Source organism: Bufo gargarizans, chromosome 1 (genome assembly GCF_014858855.1).
Source record: "Bufo gargarizans isolate SCDJY-AF-19 chromosome 1, ASM1485885v1, whole genome shotgun sequence".
NCBI classification, from domain to species: domain Eukaryota; kingdom Metazoa; phylum Chordata; class Amphibia; order Anura; family Bufonidae; genus Bufo; species Bufo gargarizans.
Genome location: NC_058080.1, coordinates 358,878,659 through 358,890,947, shown reverse-complemented (window position 1 = coordinate 358,890,947; position 12,289 = coordinate 358,878,659). Strand labels below are relative to the sequence as shown.

Here is a 12,289-nt window from a genome sequence, read left to right as displayed (position 1 = left end):
GATTTCACTCTCTAACTGGGCACCAATGATCTGATCGGAGGCTAGGCAAGTCTTCTGCACTCTGCCCTGGGGACCAAAAAGGGCCCCAGGACTATAAATTCAGTAATCCTGCTGTTAGGACACACTAATGTTAACGCAACCACATTCTGTGCCATAGAGACACACAGTATAATGTATTAGCATACAGGAGTATGCTACTACATTTGAAGTATAAAATAACTTAAGACAGTAATCCCTTACGAGAATTTAAAAAAATATGTAATAAAACATTAAAAATGTTGTTTAATTTAATAGAAAAAGGCTTGCAAAACATACGTGATTACTTTACATAATACATTTTAGAACATTACATAAAAGTAAGCCAAAAAAAACCTACAGTGAAAAGGTATCCACACCACTAAATAACTCAACCAACTCAATTAACAGGTTATTCAGTGTGAATTATATACAGTATAAACAAATAAAAAAGTCAAAAATCACTTTCTATATTTCTGATGCAAAAAAGCATATAATTTATATGTACATTACAATTTTTATTTTATTTTTTTAATTAAAAACTGCCTTACAAGTGGGACTGGATGTACAAGGATTTTAGTTGGTGCTAATGTAATGCAAGTCCACAAACTTTTGAACACTGTAAATCACGACAACTATCATTTCATTTATAGCGAAGTTGTCACGTGATTTCTGCAGCCCTATCTGAGAATGAGATGCAAGAGAGGGGTGGAGATGTGTGTGATACAGAAGGTTATATTTAGGAATGAGCGAATCGACTTTGGATGAAACATCAAGGTATCACTTGTAACCGAACCAGAGGTCGGGAAATAGTTTTTTTTTAATGTACAAATTAATTTATGAAGTTATTACCTGAAGTCTCGGGAGACATCGCGAAGCACTAACTTCAGCTCATCAGAGCCAATACATTCTAATACTGTACTGAGCTCCTGCACCGTACAGTATTAGAATGAAGTTTTATGTGAATTGACTTCGGATGTTTCATCCAAAGTCGATTCGCTCATCCCTAGTTATATTATATGAGGCTATATTATTCAGGAACAGAATTTCTGAGTAAAAAGCTAAGTAAATCCTGACATAACTCTTAAGACTGGATTACGCCTAGCGATAGTCGGCCAGAACATCGCTAACAAGTGTTCGTAGGAAACTGATCTGGCTGTATATTGCTGCTGCCAATTACCCAATGCACGAGTTGGGCAATTGCAATTTTTAAGCAGGTTAAAAAATAGTCTCCAGGCAGCGGATTGTGCTGTCTAATAACAGTCTGCTGCTCGTCACTGGGCATGCGCCGAGCCCAGTGATGTCCGATGCTCCCTCTTCCCTGCTGACTGAGGGAAGAGCGAGCATCGGACGTCACTGGGCTCGGCGCATGCCCAGTGACGAGGATGAAGCTCCTGCCCTCAGTCTCCTGCTGATCGCACAGGCGCAGCCCTCAGTGGGTACTGCGCCTGTGCGAGAGTTCGTTCGGCGTGAGGGAGGGGGGAGGAGGGGGAGGAGAGGCTGTGGCAGGCTGGGGGTGGCGGTTAGACAGTGCAAGGAAGGCGGGCTGGGCACTGTAAGAGGGGCAGTACTGGGCTCTCTAAGAAGAACAAAACGCCCCTCTGGGCACCTTCAGGACACATTTGCATATCAATAAAAGTCGTTTTTTGGAGTAACTGCTGGACGGATTACAAGATAAAAGAGCACAGCTTAATCCAGGTAAGCTGTGCTTCATGGCTGCTTTAAAATCGTTTTTTGGCTTAGGGGAGGTGACAGAATCCCTTTAAAGCCCAAGTTCCAAACAATACCAGGCTCTTTTTTTCTATTACAGGGATGACCAGATAAGCAGCTACGCACTTAAACTGAAATGTTCACTGGCACCTGATCATTCTGGTCTCTTCAGTTCTAGTGATCACATGAGGATATGTGTATGAACTCTGCATCATTATAATTTTTTGGCTAGGAGGTATTATGTGTCGCAGGCTCTGACTGGGTCAGACTTTTAGCCACAAACTGTATGCATTTTTTTATTTTTATTTTTTTATGTTGGGATTTGATGCAAAATTGCAGAACTGGTTACTGCAGCATTTCTCCCAACAAATATGCAGAGAATCGGCTGGACAAAAACCACAGCCTAGAGTTGCACCTGGAATCCAAGTATCAATACCGAATCTATACTTTTATGCAGTTGTGCTGCCTAGTATCCGTTAGAGAACATGGCACTTAGCGTGCGCCATGTTCTACTCAGCAGCACAAAGCAGAAGGAGGGAGTCCCTCCCTCCCCACTGTGCCGCTGCTGCCACCAATGAGAACATAGTACTGAGAAGGGGAGGGGCTGTGGCCACTGCGCCACCAATGAATGTAATTAACACATTAATTCAAGTGAAGGCAGCGGGTGCCGGCGGCAGTATCACATACCTAGCCTCAATAACCGGGCAGGGCAATTCGCTGAACCGCGGCAATTAACCCCTCAGGTGCACATTCACGGGGATCGCAGCACCCTGTCCGAGGTCGGGTGCCAGGTATGCAATACAGCCGACACCTGCTGCCTACACTTGCATTAAGGTGTTAATTATATTCATTGGTGGCGCAGTCCGCTTAAACCCCTCCCCCCATTTCCACGGGCACCCACCCCCACTCCATCATTGTTATATTTATTGGTGACAGTTGCCACATGGTCCCCTCCCCTCCATTGGTGACAGTGGCAGTTCCGATTGGAGCCCCAGCAGTGTAATTGCGGGCCTATGATCGGTTATTATGGCAGCCAGGACACTACAGAAGCCCTGGCTGTCATGGTAAGCTCCCTGTTGCTGTGTGCACAAAGCGCAGGGCTGCAGGGAAAGAGTAAAGTCCTATTCACTCTAATAGAGCTCTATTAGTGTGAAAAGGACAAGGGTTCTAGCTCCTAAGGGGGCTAATAGTTAGTAAATACAAAGTAAAAAAATAAATAAATCACCCCCTTTCCCAATTTTACATGAAAAAATTTATATAAAAAAAAATTAAAGATTTCACCACATCCAAAAAAATTGCAAAAATATTTTATATGTGGTGAACGCCATAACAGAAATAAAAATAAAATCTAAACCGTGCGATTCGCCATTTTGAGTCACCTTGTCCCCCCCCCCCCCCCCCCCAAAATATAGGACAGGACTGTTCTATTATGGGCCGGACGTTCCATAAAATGCAGAAAGCACATGTTTTTTTGGCTTTTTTTTTTTTTTTTTGCGTGGTATCGGGTATCACAATAATTTTTTTATGGCATCGAAATCGAATAAAGATTATCATGACAACCCTAGTCTAGCCAATTATCTGCATATTTGCAGAGTAGAGGCTGGAACTCCGCTGGATCCTATTATTGTTAATGGGGCAGGTGGCCATTCTGGCACTGTCTGGCAATGCAGAATCCAGAGAGCTCTGGCAGGCTGTTCTCTGCTGGAACAGCCTTCTGGATCTCTTGCCGCAAATGTGAAAATGGCCTAAGGCAGAAAAGGGTATCCTTGAATATTATTTTGGTACCTACTGAATCAATAGTGGTTACTGTATTTGATTGCGATTGTGAAAATGGTAAAAAGGACAAAGAGTTGCTCTTCCACCATGAAGCATCTGTCTGCTTCGAGAAGTCTTTACTTTGCAAAGTAATGGTGGAGCCTCTATTCAGACACAAATAGTGCAGTACCTGATGTAAACTTGTAGCCATTTCTACCAAAGCGAGATATATAATTTAACAAGTTAGTAATTACAATTGCATAATTAAATTTGGATTAAATGATAAAGTAAAAAGAGACCTTTTTAAGAAGATCTCCTGAAAATGGTCTTACGTAATAAATGTAGGTGAGTAAATTAAAAGACAAAGTTAGGAAACACACAGTAACTTAAAATGAAATTTTTAGTTACTGTGTGTTTCCTAACCTTTGTCTTGTAATTTACTCACCTACAGTTATAACGTAGGACCATTCTGGAATGTATTGGATAACAGTGATAGCATTATGTCACACATTCCAGAACAGCAAGGGTTACATAGCATCATAGATCAATATAATGCTATGCGACCCAGTCAGTGCAGGACTGGAGCTCTCTGACATTCACGCTGCGAGTCCAGAGCATGACACTCGCTCGTGTGAAACCAGCCTAAAACGGACAGCACCCGCAGTGAAACCTAGGTTTGTACAGGAGTTTTTTCTCACTCAAGATCGATCAGCTTAAAAAAAAAAATATGCGCACACAAGAAGGACCTGAAATTAAATGTGTGAAAAATGCAACCAGGCGCAGGGCACATGTTTCAATGAGCTTTTCATGCAGTACTTGCACTCACGTCAATGGGTCAGTGATAAAAACTGAAACATACTGGAGGATGGGCCTTTTCTCATTGATTGTTGCCAATTTCCCATCACTCCTATTCCAATACTGCCAGGGGCAATGCTCGTCTCTACTTCCTGGACACCTCTCAGCACAGGAAATGCCTGGAAATAACCATTCAGCCAATCAACGGCTGCAGCAGTAACCCACCCACCTTAGCCATAGAATGGTTGCGTGTCAAGATTAGACCAAATAGTAGAGCGCCGGGGAGAGCCAGGCAGTATCAGAACAGGACACTGAGGGGGATCATTGAGGCAAGTATCAGTTCTTTTATTATTTTAACCTCCTGAGGATATTGACACCAATTTTTATTCCTGCTGGAACTCCTCTTCATAATGACAGGTATTAAAGGGGTTTTCTAAGATTTTGATACTGATGATCTATGCTTAGGATAGGTCATCAGTATTTGATCAGTGGGGTCAGACACCCAACGGCCACCGATCAGCTGTGTGAGAGGGCACCAGAGCTCCTGTGAGTGCTGTGATCTTCTTGTACCTTAGCCAAGCACAGCGCTGTAAATTGTATAGCGGCTGTGCTTGGTATCTCGTTCAGCCCCATAGAAGTGAATGGGGCCGAGTGCGATACCAAGCACAGCCGCTATACAACATACATCACAGTGCTTGGCAAGTACAGAGAAAGCATCAATGCTCACAGAAGCGCTGGTGACTTCTTAAACAGCTGATCGGCAGGGGTATTGGGTGTCAGACCCTCACCAATAAGATACTGATCTAACACACATAAAACCTGTCATACTGACCAAAAATATAATTATAGTTATATAGCAATAACATCAACAATAGGTTCCAACTTACCGAAGTGATATCCATAGCCAGCGATGAAGGCGTCTGAATGCCAGGAGGTGACTGTGGGACTGTAGTTGATATTGTGACAGTAAGAGGAGGGAGCTGCGTACCTCTCTGTAAACCGGAGCCCTGCATTAACGAGTTTTGGGACATGCCACTTGGCACTTGGGATTGCTGCTGCGAAACGGACTGTGTAAAAAAAGTGTATGGGGGCAGTTGCTGATCCAGAGACAAAGCATCCATTGCTACTGCCTGTTAAAATGAAAAAAAAAAAAAAAAGTTTATTTGTTCCATTTTAGCTAAAAGGACAAACATATTGTGACATTTATAGCTTACAATACAGACAGGTAACCATCAAATAAACACATTAACAAAACAAAAAAAAACAAAAAAAAAACTAGTTAGTTAAACTATTGTTGGCCAAACCCTGTGTATGGTGAATGAATGTCAATGCCTAAAACTTGTATGGTTTTTACGGGGGAGGTAAGCCACAACCGCAGGAGAGATGATGACTAAGGCTACATTCACACGACCGTATGCGTTTTGCGGGCCGCAAAAAAAAAAATATATGACGTTCTGTATGGCATCCGTTAATTTTTTTGTCCATTGTAACAATGCCTATCCTTGTCAGCAAAACGGACAAGGATAGGACAAGTTCTATCTTTTTTGCGGGGCTACGGAACGGACACATGGATGAACAGGTCTGCATCCTATCAGCAAAAAAATGGAACGGACACAGAAACAAAATACGTTTGTGTGAATGTAGCCTTAATTTTAAAGGGGTTGTCAGGGTTCAGAGCTGAACCCAGACATACCCATAATTTCACCCAGGCAGCCCCCCTGAAGTTAGCATCGGAGCATGAAATGCGCAGGGCAAGGCCTTTACAACACACAGCCGGGCGGTGGCCCTGCCTGGCAGCCCGATACATGAACTGCTCCAATGCTCAAGTCAGGGGGGCTGCCTGGGATGAAAATGGGGATATGTCCGGGTTCAGCCAGACAACCACTTTAAAACAGGTACTTTTGTGCGTGTTGTCGTTTTATTTTTATTTAAATTTTTTTAAGACCATTAGAGACACTTCAGTCAGATGCGACTAAAAATTAAATGCAACATATTGTATCTCTGTAGTTGTCAGCACAGAGATAAAACTCCTTTATAGATAGGTAACCCACTATTAGTTATCTGCTTAAGTGCTGGGAAGATGCTATCCTATAGTAAAATAGTAGACTAGTAGAATTAGGACACCAATATGATAATTCTATTGTTCGCCTGATAGGCCTAGCTAAAGATGTCCACAGAAAAGCATTGCACTTATCAGTGTAATGTGTCACGCTCTAATTGAGTCAATCTCCCTTCTCTCTCTGGTCGGGGTGAATGATGTCAAGCTGTTCGCTGTGCTAAAAGTCCAAAGGAGGAAGTTAAAGGGGTTGTCCAAGTATTTTTTTTGTTCTTTGTAGGTTTCTAACTAAGCAAATGTAAGGGGTTTTCAATTCACTTACTTCATCTACAATGGCCCTGTTCTCCTAGTTAGCTGAGCGTCACATGACCTGTGATGTCAGCTTCTTTCCCTTCTCTGATGATGTTCCGTGCACAAGCCTGAGGGAGCAGTTAGGCTGGGTTCAGACCTGAGCGTTTTACAGCGCTGTAAAACGCTCAACAGGCAAGAACCAATGATTCCCTATGGGAATGGTTCTCACCTGAGCGTTTTACAGCGCGTACGATCGCGCTGTAAAACGCCCGACGCCCCAAGAAGTACAGGAGCTTCTTTGGGGCATCTTGTCGCGCGTTCCCGTACATAGACTTCAGCGGGAACGTGCGACAATGGGCGTTCGCTTGTCTCTGTATGCGCGATTGCAAACGCCCGTACAATCGCGCATACAGAGCGTACGCTTAGTATGCTCAGGTCTGAACCCAGCGTTGTGTCTGTACACGAGACGTGATTGTGAAGGCTGTGCTGATTAGAGTCATAAGCCACGCGCCCCCTGCACTGCCGATCTGCTGGCTTAGCTGTCTGCCCTGTGTCTCCCCTCCTACTGGATTTTTCAGCACAGTTTAACCCCTTCTACCATAAGCAGCACAGACTCAGGGTTGTAGGCTCTGCCTCAGGTACTGAGCAGCTGCAGGGGTTCCTCCTCTCCAGGCACTGAAGAGACAAATACTGTACAGGATCTTCTCTCCCTCCTCCCCCTGCAAACACGGAGCTGACAAAGACCAGAGGAGTTCTCTCCTCTGTAATCTTCTGCTGGCTTTGAGGAAGTGTCTGTAGAGCATTGTATAAGAATAGGTAGCAGGAAGACATTTCCACACATACAACATGATTATCCCGTACTGCTGACAAGGCAACACTTTTATTCACTTCCTTTGCAGAGCTGGGGGAGGGGAACAGAATATTCACATATCAGCTGTCAATAGGTGATAAATAATAAAAAATTGATGTAATGTTCCATTAAGTCTAAGCATGCCCAAACAACGGGGAATGTGGGCAGACAAATGGAGACTAGGCTGTCTTCACATACAGGGACTCATTGTTGTGTGATCCTTTGTATGCTGTGACCAACGTTGATTGAGCCACACAAATTTTTACAGGCATATCTCTGGTCTCCTCTTTTACAGCGGGGTTGCAGTATAAGGCCGGGTTCACATCTGGGTTGTGAACTCTGACACTAATACGGTCACTGTATCCACCGTACATAACAGCTTTCAGCTGGACAAAAAAGGCTACACGCAACATTTTTTTGTCCGGCCAAAAGTCGGCATATATGCCAGAAAGTGGCCAGATTACTGCCGGTGTCCATTACAGTAAATGGGGTCTGGCGGAGCATGGTGGTTTCCGGCTATGCCGGATACAGTGAACTCCAGAAGTCTGTTCCATCACCAGAACAGACTGCTGGAGTTCACAGTGCAGATGTGAACCCAGCCTAATACAGCTGTTTCCATGTTCCTGATCACACAGAAACCATACTCATGTCATACTAAGTATGATATAACATGGCAACTGTCTGTTACTTGTTGTCAATGTCAACTGCAAAGTAGCCATGTCCTGTTTACTAACGCAAGTGATCTGATCCTATGTCTTACCCTTTAAGCCGTATACAGAACAATCATACCTGAGTTATAGGTGAAAGAGGAGATATAGTTGGAGACATCTGTTGGGACGGTTGCCTTCTCGAATCTGAATTTAACGACAAAGGGCTTACAGAGGGTTGTCGATGCTGTGTGGGACATGTGACCGTCCCTTGTGTTGTCGTCATTCCTAAAATGTAAATGAATGGCAATATATTGAATGACTGAACACTGAAAGTTGGTCCATTACATTTCTATCTAATGCAAAAAAAATCCTTCAAGGGGCTAACCTATGACTAATATGAAACAATTTAAATTAGACATTTAGTACATGACAATCTCTTTCCATCAAAGCTAGAACCAGCCCTGTGCCTCACGTAGATCCAGACATCTCCCCATTCATTGCTCTGCTAGATGTATTCTGCTACAGTTTTCTCCCCATCACAGCTTGGGGCAGTGATGGCTAACCTTGGCACTCCAGCTGTGGTGAAACTACGACTCCCAGCATCCTCCATTTATTTCTATAGAGTTCTGAGAGCAGCCAAGCAAGGAGGGCATCTTGGAAGTTGTAGTTTTACCACAGCTGGAGTGCCAGGGTTAGCCATCACTGGCTTAGGGGGTGTCCTTTCTGCTACTGCTCTCTTCCTGAAACTGTCACAGCTTTTAACATTAGCTACAGCTGGTGGCAGTATGGAACTGAGCTTGTGCATTCACCTCAGCAATGTTAATGAGGTGGAGAGTAAAAAGCTGGTGGTGTTATACAGATACATGTTAGGCTAGTTTCACACTAGCGGCAGGGGAGTCTGGCGGGCGAACAGCCTGTCAGATCCATCCTGCCGCTAGTTCACATGTGCCCCCGGACCGCCGCTCTGACCCCATTGACAATAATGAGGGCGGGGTGGAGTTCTGGCGGCAGCATGGCAGTGCTCCCGATCGTCGGGAGGGAAGGGCTCCTTCCCGGCAATTGCCTGCTCATCATCAAAGGAGACCGCTCCTATTACATGCAGCAATCTTCTCCACTGTAACGGGGAGAAGCGATCGCTAATGCCATTGCTCGTCCCTATACTGAATCATTGTTTGCCAGCAGAAGATTGTGATTAGACACAGCGACCTGCTGCCAGCAAACAATTATTTTTAAATCCGTTGAAAGATTGGGATTACCCGATGAAACAAGTGTTTGCTTGTTCATGCGGTAATCGTTGGCAGTATTACATTGCCAGATCATGACTACAAACGCTTGATGATGTGGCAGAGTATCTGCCTGTCTAAAACAGCATTTAAATATGGACTTCCCAGACGAATATAATGAATGGGTGGTGTTGACTAATAAAAATAACCACCCTTTTTGGCATGTGGATTTGAAGTCTGTTCTTAACATGTAAATCACGTCTATTTTTCCCCGAACTTGACCAAATCCACAAAATAAGTGTCTAGACTATTCCAATAAAGATTCTATTATAAGCGTAGTGTATCTAAATAATTTTACATCATTCTGTTTTTTTTTTTTGTTTTTTTTTTAAGTGGCTAGATAATCCCATAAAGGGGTTTTCCAAGCTTTTAATATTGATGACCTATACTTCACTGTTTACCTTCTCGCCGTCGCCTCTGCAGCGGTGAGCAGGTGTAATTACACCTAACCGTCCCATTCATTTCAATGGGACGGATTGTTCCCATACACTTGTATAGGAGCGATCCGTCCTATTGAAATGAATGGGACGGCTTGGGTGCAATTACACCTGCTCACCGACGCAGAGGCGACGGCGAGAAGGTAAACAATGAAGAGGAGGCAGCGCTGGCACGGCGCACGCCTTCTCTTCAAACAGCTGATCTTTGGGGGACCGAGTGTCGGACCTCCGCCGATCTGATAATATTGATGATCTATCCTGAGGATAAGGTCATCAATATTAAAAGCCCGGAGGACCCCTTTAAGTATAGAAGTGTCTTTGCTGGTTTAGTTGCGTGTTAATCAAACTAAATATATGGATAACAAATACAGTAAATAATATTATACTGCACATGAACAGCCTCTGCCACCATAATCAACCCTATTAGTTGATCCAGGCATATAGAGTGCAACCAAATACAAAAGAAAATAATGTCTCCACTAGGCTTTAGCGAATCAACAGTTTTTTCTAACAGCTCCATGGAGCCAAACTTCGTCTCGCCCTAAAGCCTCATTCACATATCAGTGTTTTACGATGTGTGCTGTACACATTCTCCATGGACAGAACACGACCCATCAGTGTTTTAGCACGGACCGTGGATTCGTGTTTTTAGCACAGAGGCAGTCTCTATTTTGTCCGTGTTCACTGATCCATCATGCCCATTATAGTCTATGGGTCAGTGAAAACCATGGATGCCATCCGTGTTGCGTGCGAGTTAATGGATTATCGAGTTTCATGGATTAATCTGACATGCGTCACTTTATATGGTAATAGCTTTGGAACACTTACTTATCCACGCCATTCTGAGATTGTTTTCTCGTGACACATTGTACTTCATGATAGTCATATATTTGAGTTAATATATTTCACCTTTATTTACCAAAAATTTGGAAAAATTCAAAATTTTCCAAATTTCAATTTCTCTGCGTCTAAAACAGAAAGTCATACCTAATAAAATATTTATTACTTAACATTCCCCATACGTCTACTTTATGTTGGCATCATTTTGGAAATGTCATTTTATTTTTTTAGGACGTTAGAAGGCTTAGAAGTTTAGAAGAAATTCTTACAATTTTTAAGAACATTTCCAAAACGCACTTTTTAAAGGACCAGTTCAGGTCTGAAGTCACTTTGTGGGGCTTACGTAGTGGAAACCCCCATAAATGATCCCATTGTAGAAACTACACCCCTCAAGTTACTCAAAACTGATTTTACAAACTTTGTTAACCCTTTAGGCATGTCACAAGAATTAAAGGAAAATGGAGATTAAATTTCTAAATTTCACTTTTTTGGCAGATTTTCCATTTTATAATTTTTTTTTTTCTTTAACACATTGAGAGTTAACAGCCAAACAAAACTCAATATTTATTACCCCGATTCCGCGGTTTACATAAACACCCCACATGTGGTTGTAAACTGCTGTACGGGCACACGGCAGGGCGCAGAAGGAAAATAACTCCACATGGTTTTTGGAATGCAGATTTTGCTGGATTGGTTTTCTAAAACGTCATATGTTTTTTATTTTTCTGCTGATCGTTTTGTGCAGGAGCTCGTTTTTTTGCAGAAAGTTGAGGTTTTTATTGGTACCATTTTTGGGTACATAGGATTTTTTGATCATTCATTATTACACTTGGCTGTTTTGGAACAGTTTTTTTTTTTTTTTACAGCGTTCATCTGAGGAGTTAGGTCATGTGATAGTTTTATAGAGAAGATCATTACGGACGTGGCAATACCTAATATGAATACTTTTCCTTATTTATTTAAGTTTTACACAATAATAGCATTTCTGAAACAAAAAAAATGATGTTTTAGTGTCTCTATAGTCAGAGCCATAGCTTTTTTATTTTTTGGGCTATTGTCTTAAATAGGGTATAATTTTTTGCGGGACGAGGTGACGGTTTGATTGGTACTATTTTGGGGGTCATAAGCCTTTTTGATCGCTTGCTGTTGCACTTTTTGTGATCTAAGGTGACAAAAATAGCTTTATGGCACAGTTTTTTTAATTTTATTTTTATGGTGTTTATCGGACGGGGTCTATCATGTGATATATTTATAGAGACAGTCGTTACGGACGCGGTGACACCTAATATGTGTATTTTATTTTATTTTTTCATAGGAAAAGGCCATTTCTTTTTTTAATTTACATTTTTACTTTTATTATTCTCACTTTTTTTTTTTTTATCAGTTCCCTCTTGGATCTTGAAGATCCAGTGGGGCTGATAGTTGTACTATACTTTGCAATGCTCTTGCATTCCAAAGTATAATACTTCCAGATGTCTTGTAGGTGGCAGCACTATACACGCCTTTGCCATGGCAACCGGACGCCTTTGCCATGGCAACCACCGGGTGCTGCAATCACAGCGCTGCAGCCCCGATGGTTGAGAGAGGGAGCTCCCTCCCTCTGTTAA

General features: G+C 42.6%; 1 protein-coding gene across 2 annotated transcripts in view; it reads right to left on the bottom strand.

Moving 5' to 3' along the window:
• Positions 1-12,289, bottom strand: part of CRTC1 (CREB regulated transcription coactivator 1) — a 148,023-nt gene that overhangs the window by 24,969 nt on the left and 110,765 nt on the right. For both annotated transcript variants that reach the window (XM_044283337.1, XM_044283347.1), the window contains 2 exons: positions 8,262-8,407; positions 5,163-5,405 (listed from right to left, as the gene is read on the bottom strand). In XM_044283337.1, coding sequence (XP_044139272.1) covers positions 5,163-5,405; positions 8,262-8,407 — 389 coding nt within the window. The remainder of the gene's footprint in view (positions 1-5,162; positions 5,406-8,261; positions 8,408-12,289) is intronic.